Genomic DNA, 18,928 nt, shown 5'->3' with positions numbered 1-18,928 from the left:
GTTCCCTGGAAATGAGCTGTACAACTAAAGTGTTTTAAAGCTCCTACCTGGATGCAAAGTGATGCAAATAAGTTTGTTCATAAAAACACAAAAATAAAATAAAATTTCACAAGTAATACAGCGATCACAGTGGCTAGATGTGCATGTTTGTGAGATTCTAACAGAGATGTCAGCAGGTTCCTTTGCCACGTTGAAACAAATGACACACACCAAGCCAGCAGTTTGTATCTGATTGACCGGTGAAACCAAACCAGAAATCCACCAACATAGCTGAGTTATACAAAGAAAGTATTGACTAAACCAAGCAAATTACTTTGCATACAGGTACATCTAAAAAAAAACAATTGAATATTGCATAAACATGCAGGATTTCCTGTCAGTCATCTCAGAAAGTGAAACGCATATATTATAATGAATTATCACTCGGAGTGAAACGTTCAAAGCTTTTGGTTCTTGTTATTGTGATGTTTGTGGCTTACAGACGATGAAAAGCCAAAATGCAGCATCTGAGAAAATTAGAACACTGTGACAAATATCAGAAGTGGAAACAAACTCCTGTCGTCACGCTGAAGATGATCTGAAGGCAGCTATCAAAGCGAACCACAGGCTGACCTCTTCCATGCCACGGAGCATTGATGCAGTAATTCATGCAGAAGGAGAACCGACCGAGTGCTGAGTGCAGAGAAATGTAAATAATTTTCAGGAACGTTTGGTGTTAAAATGTTTTTTCTTTTTTTTTTAAGTGGTCTGATGTGATACTATAATTAGAATAAAAGACAGTAATTTTGTGTTTTCTGTGTCTTTAATCACTGAAACTCCATGAAATAAAAGTTTGAAACATTTTACTACTGGATCTCTAAAATGACTGAGATGACTGGTAAGAGATATTGGACTTTTATGCAATAGTCAAAAAACTACCTTCTCCTTTTTTAAGAATGTATTTCTTTAAATGAAAATGACATCTATATTTACAGTGCTTGGAAAAAAAAACCCTCTTTAAATTCTACACTTTTACTAATAAGGGTGTATTAAAAATTGTTTGGTAGGTGCCAGCAGAAAATGTTGTTTATGTGTATTAATTTTGCTGTAATCTGATAATATTTGTGTTGTGTTGGTTTGATGTTCTGATACTGAAGTGTGACAAACAAAACAAAAACTACATTCTGAAAGAGGGTGAACATTTCCACACCACTGGATTCCTGGTATTTTCTAAGTTATTGAATATGATTGTATTAAGTTCTTTCTTAATGCCACTGTGTTTTGTGTTTTTGCATCAGATTGACAATGTGGACCAGAGTGTCTGTGTTTCTGATTGGAGTTGTCTGCATGTGGCCGGTACGCATTCATTTCTTTATTATCTCTGTTTTATAATATTGCACCTACAGGAGACCCATTGAAAAAAAAAAATGTGCAAAGCTTTTTACATGAAGACTAATTTGCATATTTTGCTTCTCTTACAGATTATTTCAAAAGGTGACAACTGATTTTGTTTTTTATTGTAGTTAACTCATTCGAAACATGTTTTAATGTGTGTTTAACTTCCAAACTCACACATCTGTGTCTAATGTGTTTTAATGGAATAATCCTGGCTACAAAGTGGGAAGCACCGATATTGGACCACCATTCCAGATGCTTGACAACAACGTCACGTCCATCTACACATGTGAAGAAGTCGATGGTATTCTGATTTTAACAATTTTATGTTTCCGATTATGTTTTTTCAGGCTCTATCAGGGTTTTCCGTTTAAGGGACTCCTGAGAAATAAACGATCTAAACGCATAAAAACAGCAAATCTCTGCTCACGCTTTGATTGCTTTTCTAAAGTGTGCGTTTGGCGCCACCTGCTGACTCCCAGTATTATTGTCCCTATACGCCCAAGAAAGTCCAAGAAAAATTAGCATTTCCCAGACAGTGGAGCAGACTGAGTCAATGCAGAATGAATTAGGCCTCAGTGTGATGGTGTATCTATTGAAAAGAAACAAAGTCTACTGGGAAAAAATGTAGTCTGCAATCAAATAGGGAAAATGGTTATTAAGAATATAACATAAATACACAATATTTAGTGTATAACTATTTGGGCTGCCATATTGGGACAGAATCCTCACATTCCTGGGGTAGATCAAGAAACCGAAACCTTTGGTACTGCTAAGTAAAACTACCCATGTTGTTTTTATTGCCGTCAGGTTTTGTATTGCTTTGGTGTGGAGAACATTAGACTGTCGCTCTAATGTTCTGCTGTGCCACTTTACACCAGGCATTAAAACCCATAATGCATCTGGATGAGAGTGGCTGTCACCTGTAGCATTCTTTGTCCAACTGTATGTTAGACACGTGATGTTTGCTGTAATGCTGATTTAACAAATGTAAATGGAAAAGCTTCTTTGCTCTATTTTAGGAAATAATCAGAAACGTGCAAAATGTCAAATGAAATAGAACTAAACCGTCAGATCTTGTGACGCCCCTCTAAGTTAGTAAGTGTTGTGTGGTGACGGGCTCATGCCTTCTTTGGGATGATTTGTGCCGGTTTTGAAAAACTGAAGCCCGTCAATCAAATCGTCAAAATCATTTTGTTATCTTCTCTGAATTTTGGATAGAGGGTTCAACTCAACATTTTCTTCCATCTTTAGATGCTAAATGTAATGAAGATCCATTTGGAATCGGATTAATAAATCACACAGTGTGGGCACCCTGTGACCAGGGCATGGTGGGAAATAAGACAGCAGTTTGTATGGAAAATGGAAATTATGAACAAAAAGAGGACAACTGTGTCCTCACACTCATTCAGGACATGCTCGATATATCGAAGGTAACTCACTCATGTTTACTATCATGACACCAAAACACAATTAAAAAGACTCTGATGTCAGTAGAATGCAACATTTGTATTTTTTATTTTCAACTTCAGTAAAGAAAAATCAATTATGTTCCATCTTGTCTTGTTTTTGATGAGTATTTCTGATGCCTGTGCCGCTTTACAAATAGTTCTCTAAAAGAAAATGCTTGGAACCATTTTTCTCGCTGCCTCACATTAAATCATTTAAAATTTTTCCCGTTCCAGGTCAGTTTGTATGACTGAAATATTTATGTTATATGTTCTCTACGAAGTCCAGTATTATTAAATACTGGTTACAAATTTAAAAATACAAAGGAAATTTTACTTTTTGGTCAAGCTGATCACATAACCACTCCAAGATTTAATGTTTTGGTTATGATGCCTCAGACATCTGAAAATCAGATGTTTCCAAAAAAATCTAATTTCAGAATCCAAACATTTCTACAATTGTCTTTTCATGCTTGAATTGAAATAACATGAATGTGGCACAATTAAACAAGACTGTATTTTTAATTTATTGCATTACATTCGGTTTGATCATCAGAAACAATCTAAAGTTGACCAAATACAAACCATGACTTTAACTGTGAAACTAAAAAAATTGTTTCTTTAACTGCAACAGACAATAAATGACTCAACGTTGCCAGATTTCTTGGAGGAACTCAGAAATGTGACCGTCAACAACACTGGGGTCGTTTCTGTTTCTCCAGCCACGATCAGTTCGATTGTTACGATCCTTAACAACGTGGCTGGAAAATCAACGTTAACTTTGCCGATAAGTCAAAAATCAACTGAGGTAGGTGAGGGTGTATGTCAAGTAAATTCTCCATAATTCAAAATATACATGTTTAAATCTAATATACGTATGTTGTGTGTTTTTAAAAACAGCATATCCTGGTAACGGCTGGACTTCTCACATCTGTTGAATCAAAGGGATCCTGGGACACTCTCAACAAGAAAGACAAAGAAAACCAAAACAACGGCTCCACAATACGGAGCACCAGCTCTGCCTTGCTGAATCTTTTTGAGTCTGTGTCGGACAATCTTGTCAATGAATCTTTCACCATTGAGACAAGTTTCATTCAATTGAATAAGGCTATGTTTGAAAACCGTTATCATCGTGATTTTAACTTCTCAGTGGAAATAGACATACCAGAGGCCAGCGGAGGAAATCAATTCATTACCACAATTGTATTCGCGTCCATGAATAACGTGCTCCCTCCAAGAGATGAACACAACTCCTCATCCATGGTTATCAACGGAAGGGTTGTTCTTGCTACGACAGCAGCCAAAATCAAACATATATCAATACAATCAGGAATTCTGAATGACACCCTGGGAAACCCAAAGTGTGTTTTTTGGAATTTCTCACTCTTTGATGATCTTGGAGGATGGAGCAACTCGGGCTGCTCTCTGGTGTCCCACAACAATGAAACCATCAACTGCAGCTGCAACCACCTCACCTCCTTCTCCATGCTGATGTCCTCTAAGATTATTGAGGACGAACAAATCAAAGACATGACAATAATTGGAGTTGGCATATCCATAGCTTCTTTGGTCATATGTCTTATCACAGAAGCTCTCACTTGGAAAAAAATAAGTACCAACACCACCGCCTACCTGCGTCACGTTTCCATCATCAACATAGCTCTTTCTCTCCTGATCGCAAACATCTGGTTCATCATTGGAGCGTACTTTACAGATGATAATAAGAAGAAAAACCCTGCGGTGTGTGTAACCGTGACCTTCTTCATCCACCTCTTCTACCTTGCCATGTTCTTCTGGATGTTGGCCTCAGGCCTGCTGCTGCTCTACCGCACCGTCTTCGTCTTCGAGGGCGGATTGTCCAAGACGTCCATGCTGGCAATCGGATTTGTTCTGGGGTACGTTGCACCACTGGTCATCGCCGTAACAACCGTGGCAGTAACTGTCCCGTCACAGAAATACATCAGAGAAAATAGTGGCTGTTGGCTGAACTGGGAGGACTCCAAAGCTCTGTTGGCCTTTGTGGCTCCTGCACTTGTGATTGTGGCGATAAACTTCCTCATCCTGCTAGTAGTGATTTATAAAATGGTGAGCAGAAGAGAAGTAAGGAATGCTAGCCAGGCAGCAGAGCAGCATGTTTTGGTGGTGATTGCCAGGAGTCTGGCTGTGCTCACACCGTTTTTCGGACTGACTTGGAGTTTGGGAATCGGAACCCTAATTTTTCCAGATCACACGCCGATTCATTTTGCTTTTACCTTGTGCAATTCACTGCAGGTAACAACAATCACACGTTTACTATTTATAAGTATTCTAAAACTCCTTACTTTTTAGAACTCTTTCTGAAATCCCTGTGTCTTTTTTACAGGGTTGTTTCATTTGGGTGTTTGGAACCCTGCTGGACAAAAAGGTGTGCATGTCTCTTCTCCCTTTACACAAAATTTTTTAATATTTTTAAAAATGGTATCATTTATTTAAAATCTATTGAATTGAAATATTTTTTGTGCACAAATCAATCACTCTTAATATTTTTCAGGTGCGGTCAGAAACTATAAAATCACTGTCTTCAGCTGATAAGTCCACCGCTGGTTGATGAAGTAACTGCCTGAAGAGTTCCTTTGATGAAGAGGGAAGATCATTGGTTTTAGCCTGTAATTCTTTGTTCTTCATTCATTTTCTTGCATTTTGTTTTGCATTGTTGCTATGGGAATGTACTGTAATACCTAAGCCCTGTATATGAATATAAAGCCTTTTCAATCTCTTTTTCTAACAAAGTTCTGTTTTTTATCTTATGCAACTATTGTAACTCGTCACCAGCTCTAAACAATCCCAGCATCTTGAAAACAACAAGGAGGCTCAGCAAAAAGGTTTTCACGGTTGAGATGCAGCCATACTGGAAAACAATGGTTCATGTTTTTTGTACAATAAACTGAAACAGATTTTTGTTTGGCTGCGTGCTGATTTTTATGATGTGTACACGCTGTAAAAATAAATCATTGTAAGGCTCTTCTCAGTATCATTTTTTTTTTTGCATGGTTAAGTTTTTTTATGTGCCTTTAAAGTTAGGCACATGAAAAGTTTTCCATAGAAGTTATGCAACTTTTATAAAAAAAAAAAAGAAAAAAAAAAGTTTTCTTTACATTTGTGACGGGTCACAGCAAAAGTAGAAACAGGTTTACTTTGGGGGTTTTTTTAGATATTTACCGATTCAAAACAGTGTCAATTTCAAGCTTTTCAATTATGTCAAACACGTGGAAATAAAAAAAATGAAGTAAAGGCCATTTGAATACTGGAGCTGTGAATCCTAAAATTTAAAGAAAATGCCTTTCCAAGTTATCCACAAACTTGCTGAACAACCTGGGAGTCTCAAAATTAGCTGTTCATTTCCATCACTTTGCATTAGCCCCGCCCACCGAGCTCTGACCGCAAACAGGTAGGCAATACCTGGGAAGCTGCGCAGAAAAAAGCTCTCATACGGCAGCATCTGTTTGTCTAATCTAGCTGGGAAAATATTTTTTTTTACAAGTTGTCAGCTGCTGTCCATGTGAACGTCCATCTTGTGAACTTTTATCTTGGAGTAGAGGGAGAAACAGAGGTTGTAATGTGATTTTGGTGACACCACAAGTATTATTTTCTTTGAAAATTAAACACAATTTTCATTTTAATTTGCTTTAGCAAAATGTCTGTCACACCATCATCCTCGTGTCTGTAGGGGCTTCCTGGTGAGCAAAAATAATATTGAAAAAAAAATCATTTTATTTTGCTAGACATGGAAGTACAAGACATTAACAGTAAAAGTTTCATTAGAAAAACTGTAATGGTAAAAAGCATCAATATAACACTGTTTGGGAATAAAACCTCAACAATAAAAAAGATTTCAAAAAATGTAAATGATGGCAGACAGACAGGAAATATAAATCTAGTGATGGCAGCAGCCTCTGTGTAGAAGTTGCCGTAGCAACACGTTATGACAGCCACAGTTTGGTTTGTTTTTGATTTTTGTCTTTTACCTCTTCTTGACATGGGTGTCCATTGACATTAAAGTAGGAAAATAAATAACTTCCTTAAACGTATGTAAAACATTTCATCCACAGAGGTGTTTCCAAGCAACACCAAATGATGATGCAGTTTTTCCTCATAAGTTCTCACCTTACAAGGAAAATAAACTTTTTCATAATACCTTAATGTAAAATGTAAAAAAAAAAAGCAGTTACTTTTATAGATTTATTGTGGTATTATTCAGTAGCTTTAATGGCTTTAGCACTAATTCGTGTAACAAATTTTATATTTTTGATAAATGATTTTAATTTTGTATGAATTCATATATATATATATATATGTTACATGCTCTATGTGGGTGTTTTGGTAATAATAACCGATGTATTTTTGCTTTATTTTTATTTCTACTGAATGTAGCAGCAGAAGCCACAGTGTACGATCCCAGTGAAACTCTCCACCCCTCCCAGTGACACCCTGCTCAGCATTACTCAGTGTTTCACAACATTATTCGCATTTGAAAGTCTGTTCCTGATGATCTGTGTTATGGGACAATTTAATGTTTTATTGCTGACATCAAGGGATTTCGTGTAAACCAATATTACTTGTGCTGGAACAGTAAAGGAAAGAAAAGGTAGGAGGTTTGTTTTTCTATTAGAAGTAGTTCTTTGCCTTTTTGTGTCTGCACTGTTTAAAACATGACAAGTTGTAGTAGACAGAACCGTTTAATTGAATGTCTGACATTAAAATGTCAGCAAAAAGCGTCAAAAGTAACTTAGTCGGCCTCAGAGACTAACAGCAAAAATGACTTTGCGATGTGATCAGCGTGTACAGCTCAGTCTGGGCTGGCTGTGATGGATCACAGTAAATGTGCTGAACTTCTGTAGAAGTTCAGCAGAAGGAGACAATTGCTCAATTGCTTTAAAGTTGAACATTAAAGCAATGTTCAGCATATTTTGTTAATGAAAGTCATTTCTTTTCAGGTTAAATCTGATCTGATATGTATCAGAAACTAAACAGAAATTTTTTCTCACCCATCAGGCAAATATTTTGGCCAAATGATCTTCATGCATTAAGAGACTTTGGACTAAACTATATTTCTATTTCTATTTGTATGAACAGTTGGATAGTTATCTGTTCAAAAAAATAAGAGCAAAAGCTGCTAAATGGTTACATTCATTGCTTGAATGCAAATTTATGTAAATTATCTGCAATCTACATAAAACAAAGTCAAAAATACATAATTTATAATTACTTAACTATATATTAATCCCCATAATACATAATATTCTGACTCAGAAGAAATTAAGTAGGTTTAATATGTGAATAATAATATGACAGAAAACTAATAAAACTTAAATAATATTAAAACTAATTTAGAAATTTAACTATGAATATATAGTCTTTGTGTGTGTGTGTGTGTGTGTGTGTACTTGTTTTTGTTACCATGGAAGGTCAGAGCGTAGGGAACCCACCAAAGAGGGGCCCTGTGTCTTCATTGGACCCATAATCCTGGACTCCACATGGGAAACCAATCTAAAGCAGCTTGGGATGCTCACACTCTGTGTGTGTGTGTGCGTGTGGTGGAGAGGAGCAGGGAGCGGGGGACAGGGTGTGTGTGCGTGTGTGTTTGAATGTGGGATTGTTAGCGCATTTTCTAAACTAGTGTTTCTGAGTCCCTGTATCTGAATGTTTCAAATGTGTCTCTGTTCCAGAAAACCAGATTCAAACATTTTCTTTCAAATGTTTTGAGTTCCATGTTTATTTTTTATGTTATTTCATCTATGCATTTTGATTTTTTATTTTATTTTTTTTTTGTCTAATGTTAGCTTAAGATTTTTCTCCCTCTTTCATTCATAGATCCTCCTCTGTCCAAGTTAGCCTTCCATGTGTGTAATCTGTGCTGTTTAGTCTTCCCTCGGTCCCCCTACTCAGCCCTCTTACAGCTGTTTAATGTTCCCCTGATTGGACTGGTCCAATTCCCTTCAGTGACATCCCCTCTATATTTAGCCTCTCTGGGTCTTCATTAGTGGTTCCATTACTTTTCTTGTGCTCCATGAACTGTTCTGTTCTGTTCTTTCCCTTTCATTAAAACTTCCTTCTGCTTTAGCTGTCCTCTGCATTTTGGTTCTGCTTTATACTCACAAACCCTGAAACCTACATATGAAGCTTATGGGTCAGTATGCCTCACTTCCAATTAATACTCCCCATTTGATCTTTGCATATTAACCATTTCATCCCTGTCTACTTCCACTTCATATCCATGCACCTAAACCATGGTGCATTAGTTTTACCTTGTATTTTAAAGAAGCACCACAACCGCATTTCATAACAGTGGACTGATTACTATATTAAATGGTCAAAAGCAACCCGATTCCCAAGGGAATACAGATATGTTGACTCATAAACACCCAGTTGTGGATATGATGGGATTAGTCAGGACAGGTTACATTCTGTACCCAAATCTGCTTTGGTATTTTTAGAACTGAGGCCCATTGTTTTTATCAGCTAAGCAGCAAGCCGTGGAACTTGGTGCCACATAACTTGATACCAGACTGGAAAGCCAACTTCATTATTCAGGGATGCGGCTTTGGAATTTCCCTAAACTTTCCATATATGTGCTCACTTTCTTGTTTCCTATTTCCGGTATTTTCCTCCTCTAATAATGTCAAACAATTACACTGTGTGACCAAAGAAAAGTTGCCATCTGAATTGTTTGAGCAAAGGGTGATGAACTTTCTGTCAGATGCATGGACAACTGTCTTCCAGCTGTGACAAGTTATATAATCACAGCTGATACAATCACTAACTACGTATTTCTTAAACAACCAAGTGGAAAGACATTCTAGTAGAGAATATGCCTGTTTAAGAAGGGTCAAATCTTTGCCATGAAGTAGAGGATACATTTAAGGAAATTCCAGAAACTGCAAAAACTGCCCAACTCATTATTAGAAACTGGAAGGAAAGTGGTGACCGACTATCTTTGAGGAAGAAATGAGGTCGGAAAGAAACCTGAATGGTGATCACTTAAAAATTTGGTGACAGAGACACGACATTAGAACTCGAGGCTACGTTTAGGCTTTGATTTCATTTCTTTCCAGGTTATATGTTTCCCTTCTCAGTACATTATTAGTTATTACTGTATCCCCCAATCTCACCTCTGGCTGCAACTTCTTCTTTGAAAGGAAGTTGAAAGTCATGTGTGTGTCTTTTAACTCTGACTTCACTCATTTTTTTTTTAATTTTCATCCTCTTTATTTTATTTCCACATGAATTTTTTTCTTTCAGGTCTTTGGCTCTAAACATGAAGTTCTGTGCAGATTCTTTTGGACCTTGTGAAATGTTCATAAGCTGGTGGAGGAGGTCAGAGGAAGAGTCAACTTTAAAGTGGCCTCTTAGGACAAGTTTCAGAGTGGATGATGTCCATCTTCTTTATTTCCAGGATCTCTCTGAGATGGAACATCAGGGCGTATCACAATGACTGCTTCCAGGATCTCAATCTCTGAATGTCTGAACTCAGTCTGCTTGATCGGGCTCATATAGGACAGCTTATGCCACTGACCAACTTCTGCAATCTGTTCACAAAACCAAAACTCCTGCCTGAGTCCTTTCTTTTGTTCCTCTCACAATTTCTTGTTCTTGGCCTTTAGTGAGCTTAATTCATTTGTCTCAGCTTGTGACTGTTCTGGTCTCCAGCATCTTACAAAGTCAAAGATCCCATAAAGGCAAGTTTACTCTGGAGAAACTGTTGGAATAATTCAGGTTCTTTTTCATTTTTAACACGATCTGGTGTTGTCTCAGCTGGTCTGATGAAGGAATTTCAGGCTTGGTTGGTAAACCTTTCTGAAGGTTGACCAACTTTGAATGCTGTCTTTTCTGCAGCATTCTGCTCATTTCACCATGACGTTGGTACATAGTTAGTCTCTCCTCTTGCTTTTCTAGGTTCTTCTTCTTTGGGTTGATCACTTTTAGTTGGAACTCCTGGCTGGCTCGTCAAATGCGTTACGGTATAGACAACAAAAAAAGATTGGGTTCTTGATGCAACAACATTTAATTTAATATTTGCAATACAAAGATCACAGAGGAACTCAGAGACACGGGACAAACAACCACACTCCAACTGACAGCTAAGAACAATTTAGAGCAACCAATCAACCTAATAGTCATGTTTTTGGACTGTTGGAGGAAGCCGAAGTACCCAGAGAGAACTCAGGCATGCAGACTAATTACAGAAGGATTCCAGGAATTCAAAGCCTGGAGCTTTTACTGCAAGGCAGCAATGCCACTGTAGAAACGACACTACTGTGCATCCCTCCAAACATTGTGTTCAATTTAATATTTTATGTATCACTCAATGTCACTCAATGTCTCTCCATCTGTGAGTCTGCTTTTAATTGGCCTTCTTGATAAACACAGTAGGTTGACTGTAACAAAATCAAAGGCAAGAACAAACTTTTGGGTCAGGTCAGCTCTTTGTTCATATACCCTCTCATACTGCTCCATACAGGCAGCCTATATTCCTACTTGTCAAACAGACAAATAACTGTTCTTTTTTTCTAAATATCACTATCACTAATGAATGCAGGATGGCTTTTACTCTTCACATACACAAAAAAATTTATATTTTGTTTTTTTATTTGCCCTACGATGAGTTTATTTAAATTTGTTTCCCCTCTAGGGTAAAAATGCAGCCTGTGGTGGTTTTATTCCTTATTGGAGCCCTGTGCATGTATCAGGTACCCTTCTTTCTCAAAGTTAACAATAAACTATTTATGTTGCAAAAAACAAGACAAAATGGTGTTATATTTAAACACACTGTAACTCCATTGACATCACTAATAATTCTGGTATTTTCTTGTCTTTATTCCTACAGGATAATACTGCTGGTAAGACTACAATGTCATTTAAATAACATAAGTTAAGTCCTTAAGCATTTTCCTCACCTTACTATAGTTCTTTGTAAATTTTTGATTTTAAATGAACATTTTCTCTTTTTGCTTATCAGCTGCTAAGTCTTTATCTTTTATATTTATGGGAATATTCAAGGTCTCGGCCAAAGAGTGGAACAGGAAGTCAGTGATGGTGGCAATATCACATGTGAAAATGAAAACAAAAACTTCCAAATGTTTAACGGCAGCGGATTCTCCCACAACATCATAGTCTACACATGTGACGAGCTGGCAGGTATATTTTCTTAAGAGGTTGTGTCTCTGTCATTTCCTGTATTGTCAACTAATCCGACTGCGTCCTCTTTGTTTCTGGGAAACATCCAATTTGCTGCCCTGACGATGACCACACAAAAAGTAAGGAGCATCATGTGGAGACCCCTGTTCTTCGAAAAGACCAATGGCAGCAGTTTTTTCCAATATGTCATAATCCACAAATGTGTACAGTTTGCAGGTATACGTTTTGAACAACTACTTTTCACTAAAGTCAAAACACATATAGATTTATGGTCAAAGGTTTGTAAATGAAATCGTTCATCAAACCAAAAGGTTGAATGAACTAAATGAGGTTTACAGTTTTAAAAATGTACTTGTCAACATTCTCAGAGTCACAGATTCTCATGCTCACTTTGCCCAGGCGTACACCACTCTAAAAACGGAAACACAAACTTCCAAATGTTTAACGACAGCGGATTCTCCCACAACATCATAGTCTACACATGTGACGAGCTGGCAGGTATATTTTCTTAAGAGGTTGTGTCTCTGTCATTTCCTGTATTGTCAACTAATCCGACTGCGTCCTCTGTGTTTTTGGGAAACATCCAATTTGCTGCCCTGACGATGACCACACAAAAAGCAAGGAGCATCATGTGGAGACCCCTGTTCTTCGAAAAGACCAATGACAGCAGTTTTTTCCAAAATGTCATAGTCCACAAATGTGTACAGTTTGCAGGTATACGTTTTGAACAAGGACATTTTGTCTGAACACAGATAGATTTATGGTGAAGGGTTCTGGTTCCTTAGTTCATTTCATACTTCCAGGATCTTATGAATATTAAAATAAGACTGGTTGCTAACAAATTTAAATCAGCATTGACAGATGAATCCAGATTTCGAATCTCTACTTAGAAACAATTCTTTGATACAAGTTATAATAATGAAGAAAGCTATTTAATAAAACTCTTCAGCTGTTAAGATTTTACCCTAACCCTTACTCCTACAGGAGCAGATAATGCATACCCCATGATAGTATCTAATCCAACACAACCTGCAACAAATTACCTCCAATCTGCTGCCATGACGACCACAGGTGAGTTGCCAGTTTCTTCATCAAACTATTTAATAAGACTCTTCCCTAGATTTTATTCTTTACAGCTGATACTCTTTGCAGATGCCAGTTGCACATGGGTATGTAGACAGGTAGATTTATTATGGATACTGCAGCTAGGCCAATATTTCTACAAACTCTGCTTATTGTGACTGTGATACATACAGCTCATTAGTACCAGAGAACACAGGATAACAGATTTTTACTCCTACAGGAGCAGATAATGCATTCCCCGTGAAAGAATCTAATCCAACACAGACTGCAACAAATTACCTCCAATCTGCTGCCATGACGACCACAGGTGAGTTGCCAGTTTCTTCATCAAACTATTTAATAAGACTCTTCCCTAGATTTTATTCTTTACAGCTGATACTCTTTGCAGATGCCAGTTGCACATGGGTATGTAGACAGGTAGATTTATTATGGATACTGCAGCTAGGCCAATATTTCTACAAACTCTGCTTATTGTGACTGTGATACATACAGCTCATTAGTACCAGAGAACACAGGATAACAGATTTTTACTCCTACAGGAGCAGATAATGCATTCCCCATGAAAGAATCTAATCCAACACAGACTGCAACAAATTACCTCCAATCTGCTGCCATGACGACCACAGGTGAGTTGGCAATTTCTTGATCTAGCTCTACACATCTGTAATATGTTATCTGTTAAATTTCAGCAGTTTTAAAAATGACTTATCAGCATTCTCAGAGTTATGGATTATTGTGTTCGCTCTGTCCAGACATGCTCCCCTCTGAAAACAGAACACAGAGAGATGCTTTTGTCTGGACATTGAGAATTAAAATTTCAAGTTTTCAGATTTCCCAAACAATATTATTTTATCTACGACCAAAGATTATAAATAATCTGTATGTCTCATAGTGGTGGCCACCAGAAAAAGTCCAGTGACTTGTAATGAAAATGGTACTTCTGGGAGTGACCAAGGCGACTGCGTCCCTGCCGCTGTGATGGAGCTGCTTGGTGAATCTGAGGTAATGTAGCACTTTGGACATTTCTGACCCAACAAAACAGAATTCAAATCAGTCCACGACTCTGTTTTGATTCATATTGTCTAAAATGCTGAGTCCATTTAAAAGGTTTCTATTCTAACTAAAAATAAGTACCGGTATTACTGAACAGCTAGACAGAACAAAAAAATGAATATTTTGACATTAAAAGTTATGGAAATTAACAACAGACATTGCCTAGTAGGAATTTATGCGTAGAAATTTTATACAAATGTATATTTCTGGGAATAACTTCAAACCTGGACTAATAGAGGAGAGCAACAACATGTAGGATTCCAAGGCAATGCCAAAAAATGTATCTGTTTAATATAAACTACAGAGGTGATTGGTACTAAGTACCAGCCTTAAAAAAGTCTCCCCGTGTTGTTTTACACGAATAAATGATTTCACCAGGAGATTTTTTTTATTTATTATACTATTAGTGGGTTACAGATGAACATATTCTACAGTAAAATCCCTCCAGTGTTTTATTCACCAAACTTCACTATTTTCAGTAAATTGTGTTGTCTTGAAATGATTTGGTCCAAGTAATAAAACTGGAATCTCACAAAAATGTGCATACGAGAGCGCTTGAGAACATCATCGCAAATAATAAAATAAACTTCAACTTTTCAGTACAACGCATGAATGAAAGGATCACCAACTATGTACTTGTTCCAACTATATTTTAAATAAGATGGTTCATTACCAGCTCCTACACATGAAGATAAGGAGATATGGACACAGTGATAAAACCTTCAGTTGATTATAAGAAATACAATGAAACAAGAATTTAAAGAGAACATTTAAATTATGAGAGGAAATAATGTTAAATCTTTCTTCCATCCTGACAGAAACTGAATAATGAGACGCTTCTGGTATTCCTGGAGAAACTCAAGGTTGTGTCCGTTAACAGCACCAAGAACATTTCCAAATCTCCAGATACAATCAGTTCCATAGTGAAAGCCCTCAGCAACATAGCAAACAGATCTTCATTGTTATCCATGCCAATAAATAAAGAATCAACAGAGGTAGGAGAAATAGGATATTACGTAATATTTACTTCTTTGAAAACATAGTCTAACACATAATGTGTTTCTCATTACAGAACATCCTGCAGATCGCAGGTCTTCTCACCTCTGATGAAACAAAGGCATCATGGGATACCCTGAACATGAACGATAAAACACAGAGCTCAGGCACAGAGAATGGTGGGAAAATAAAAAGCTCCAGCGCTTCCTTGCTGAACCTCTTTGAATCTGTTGCCACCCTCCTTGTCAATGAATCTTTCTCTGTTGAGACACCTTTTATTCATCTGAATAGAACTCATTTAAAAAACAAAATAACTTTCAGCAATGTCTTTAACACCTCGATGGAAATAGACATACCAGAGGCCAGCGGTGGAAGTCAATTCATTACCACAATTGTATTCGCGTCCATGAATAACGTGCTCCCTCCAAGAGATGAACACAACTCCTCATCCATGGTTATCAACGGAAAGGTTGTTCTTGCTACGACAGCAGCCAAAATTAGAAATATATCAATAACGTCAAGAATTCTGAATGACACCCTGGGAAACCCAAAGTGTGTTTTTTGGAATTTCTCACTCTTTGATGATCTTGGAGGATGGAGCGACTCGGGCTGCTCTCTGGTGTCCCACAACAATGAAACCATCAGCTGCAGCTGCAACCACCTCACCTCCTTCTCCATGCTGATGTCCCCTGAGATTATTGAGGACGAACAAATCACAGACATAACAATAATTGGAGTTGGCATATCCATAGCTTCTTTGGTCATATGTCTTATCACAGAAGCTCTCACTTGGAAAAAAATAAGTACCAACACCACCGCCTACCTGCGTCACGTTTCCATCATCAACATAGCCGTTTCTCTCCTGATCGCAAACATCTGGTTCATCATCGGAGCGTACTTTACAGACGATAATAAGAAGAAAAACCCTGCGGTGTGTGTAACCGTGACCTTCTTCATCCACCTCTTCTACCTCGCCATGTTCTTCTGGATGTTGGCCTCAGGCCTGCTGCTGCTCTACCGCACCGTCTTCGTCTTCGAGGGCGGATTGTCCAAGACGTCCATGCTGGCTATCGGATTTGTTCTGGGATATGCTGCTCCCCTGGTCATCGCCATAACAACCGTGGCAGTAACCGTCCCGTCACAGAAATACATCAGAGGAAACCGTGGCTGTTGGCTGAACTGGGAGGACTCCAAAGCTCTGTTGAGTTTTCTGGCTCCTGCACTTGTGATTGTGGCGATAAACTTCCTCATCCTGCTAGTAGTGATTTATAAAATGGTGAGCAGAAGAGAAGTAAGGAATACGGGCCAAGGCAAAGAGCAGCATGTTTTGGTGGTGATTGCCAGGAGTCTGGCTGTGCTCACACCGTTTTTCGGACTGACTTGGAGTTTGGGAATCGGAACCATAATTGACCCCAAAAACAAGGAGGTTAATTTTGCTTTTGTAATCTTCAATTCACTGCAGGTAACAATAACCGTTTTAATTCATTGAAATTGTTTTACTGCTCTCTACTTTACAATATAGTGCAAGTGTTTATTTAAAGAAAGTAAAATTGCCCTTTTGTTGACCATATGCTCCTCTTCCAGGGTTGCTTCATCTGGGTGTTTGGAACACTCTTGGACAAAAAGGTTTGTTTGTCTCGTTTTTCTTTCACCTAAATTGTAATTGGTTTTAAATAATGCATCATTTTCAAGAGTTATAGAATTGTTACAGGTTATTCATTTTTAATCTTACAAACTAATCAAATATTCCTACGTTCATAAGATGCACATTTTCTTATTGTCATCTTTTTAGGTGCGATCAGAAACTATTAAATATCTGAGCTCCCAGGATAAGTTGGTGACGTCATGACGACACGACGTCACACTGTTTCATGAGTCTGCATGTGCCGGAGGATTTCCTCTGTGAGAAGATTGTTTAACCATTTTTATCTCCCCTAATTTTTTGACATTTCATTTGGTTTAATGGATTCCGAGATTGTAAGTTGACAGGACTTCAGCTAATTGGCCAATTTATACCCTTTAGGCCACTTGGTTCCTGTTGGATCTGGGAACGTCTGACTTTTTCTTTTCTTGTTCTCCACTGAACTACATTGGGAGCCATACTTGTGTTTTCACACGTTGTAGTCCAGTAGACTCGAATTTACTGGAGACCAAAATTGCCGCATTTGTTATACTTCCAGCTGCTGGGTTTCACTTTCACATTGCGCTGTCAAATGAACCAAAAACTGATCCCCTCCTCACCTTTGGTGGAGTTGCACCAAGAACCACTGAAGCAAATCCCTTTTTTACAAAATGTGAACAAAAATTGAATAGATTTTAGCAGTTGTAGTATTTCTCTTTTGTCTTTGGGAAAGATCACAAGCTTTTCCTCCCACGAGCACTATGTACAAGCGTTTGTTTTGGTTGTGTTTACCAAGAATGCCGTGCCCTATAGTCCGCTTCCTGCTTCTGCAGAAGTCTCCATTCCATTTGTCGTTCACATATGCATTCAAAGCGTGTCAGAGCTCACTTCAACTGAACAGAGGCCGAGGATTTTAGATGGACCAGAGTTTGCTTTTTTTGTTCCAATCACAGATTCACACCTCTCCAAACGAATAGGACCTCAGAATTTGATAAAAGCAAACTAATCAGAGCTGGTGTGAATGCACCTTAACTTTAACAAAATAAATGCTAAGCATTACTCTGGAATTTTCAAAAGAGAATTCGGTTCAGGATTTTAGGACAAAACTGGTGCAACAACAAGTCAGGGGTATAGTGAAATATAATTCAATCTGGACAGACTCACACAGAGAAAGGTAGCAGTTAGAATAGTTTTAATGGTTCAATCTTTGGCGCTCGGACCCGGCAGAAGACTATTGAGCTGAGAATCACCGAGAGCCGGAGCTCAGGGTAGTCTTACCCCCCCGGGTCCAGACACTGGTGGTCCAACAGAAAAAATACATGAAATATTTTCCCGTTTTTGAATGTGATGTGCATTTTAAAAAAAGTTCTTGTTAATTAATTAACATCAGCTGTCATTTTAGTCATTTGGATATAAGTTATATAATTGTGTTTCTTTTAGAACTGGAGATAAGGATTTCTGAAATGTATATTTTTCTATCCTTCTATATCTTATATAATGGTGAAACTCTTTCCCTCTAAATGTGTAAAAAGAGTAAGTCATGAAAAATCTTACAATAATACACTGACAAAAATAAATAAAACATGGTTTATTCAACCTCAAACACTTTGTTGATTGAAGATGTGATTTTTAATAATTCCACTGGTTGATTCTGTCCCATAGGAAACCAGCTGGCTACAGCAGGAGGGTTATATTGAGATTGATGAGTCAACTCATTATTGTCTAAAATGCCACATTCTCTAAAATTCAGTCTATGAGCAGCTATCTTTCAATCAGATTCATTGATTAAACTTTGGCCAGTTCAATATGTCATTATCCAGGTAACTACTCTGTATTATTAGATAATTTGCCTGAAGACTTTGTTTTAAATACTAACAAGGTCATTATATTGGGACATTTAGCTATTTAGCTGCAGAGTCTACCAGTCTGTCGCTTCTGATAGTTATTCCTGTCATCTGCCAGTTCAAAGAGATATTTCTTCCATTATAATGATGTGCTCTGTGTTTCCAACTACCATCTTCTTTTACCAGCCCAGTCATGATCTGGTAGCTGTGTTGGTTTTCCAAGTGAAACTACTGCCTTTAAAGCTGACATTAACTCTCTAAACACAGAGTCAACAGAGCAAAATCAATGTCCATTTTATAGACGGAGGTAGTTCTGACTCTGGAAACGACATTGT

The 18,928-nt window shown here is 37.7% G+C and overlaps 2 protein-coding genes across 2 annotated transcripts; both read left to right on the top strand.

The window, feature by feature from the left end:
• The first annotated feature begins 615 nt into the window (after positions 1-615).
• LOC122825403 (adhesion G-protein coupled receptor F1-like) lies at positions 616-5,813 on the top strand. The gene is made up of 9 exons (XM_044106819.1): positions 616-688; positions 1,278-1,335; positions 1,461-1,473; positions 1,598-1,678; positions 2,629-2,807; positions 3,457-3,630; positions 3,723-5,093; positions 5,185-5,226; positions 5,353-5,813. Exons 1-9 carry the CDS (start codon positions 648-650, stop codon positions 5,407-5,409), a joined length of 2,016 nt encoding a protein of 671 aa, XP_043962754.1. The 5' UTR covers positions 616-647; the 3' UTR covers positions 5,410-5,813.
• A 6,074-nt stretch (positions 5,814-11,887) lies between these two features.
• On the top strand, positions 11,888-18,355 carry LOC122825402 (adhesion G protein-coupled receptor F4-like). The gene is made up of 12 exons (XM_044106818.1): positions 11,888-11,996; positions 12,117-12,212; positions 12,396-12,494; positions 12,615-12,710; positions 12,981-13,067; positions 13,300-13,386; positions 13,619-13,705; positions 13,972-14,081; positions 14,951-15,127; positions 15,205-16,590; positions 16,713-16,754; positions 16,921-18,355. The coding sequence occupies exons 1-12, from the start codon at positions 11,936-11,938 to the stop codon at positions 16,975-16,977; spliced, it is 2,385 nt and encodes a 794-aa protein (XP_043962753.1). The 5' UTR covers positions 11,888-11,935; the 3' UTR covers positions 16,978-18,355.
• Positions 18,356-18,928: the final 573 nt, after the last annotated feature.

The sequence above is a fragment of the Gambusia affinis genome, linkage group LG22 (genome assembly GCF_019740435.1).
Source record: "Gambusia affinis linkage group LG22, SWU_Gaff_1.0, whole genome shotgun sequence".
NCBI lineage: Eukaryota > Metazoa > Chordata > Actinopteri > Cyprinodontiformes > Poeciliidae > Gambusia > Gambusia affinis.
This window is presented reverse-complemented; position numbering and strand designations above follow the sequence as displayed.

Coding starts and splice junctions, on each gene's coding strand:
- LOC122825403 (XM_044106819.1), top strand. CDS start 648: ATGCAGAAGGAGAACCGACCGAGTGCTGAGTGCAGAGAAAT. Junction 2,808..3,456: donor ACATGCTCGATATATCGAAG/GTAACTCACTCA, acceptor TAACTGCAACAG/ACAATAAATGACTCAACGTT. Junction 5,094..5,184: donor CCTTGTGCAATTCACTGCAG/GTAACAACAATC, acceptor TCTTTTTTACAG/GGTTGTTTCATTTGGGTGTT.
- LOC122825402 (XM_044106818.1), top strand. CDS start 11,936: ATGTTTAACGGCAGCGGATTCTCCCACAACATCATAGTCTACACATGT. Junction 13,387..13,618: donor TGCTGCCATGACGACCACAG/GTGAGTTGCCAG, acceptor TTACTCCTACAG/GAGCAGATAATGCATTCCCC. Junction 13,706..13,971: donor TGCTGCCATGACGACCACAG/GTGAGTTGGCAA, acceptor TATGTCTCATAG/TGGTGGCCACCAGAAAAAGT.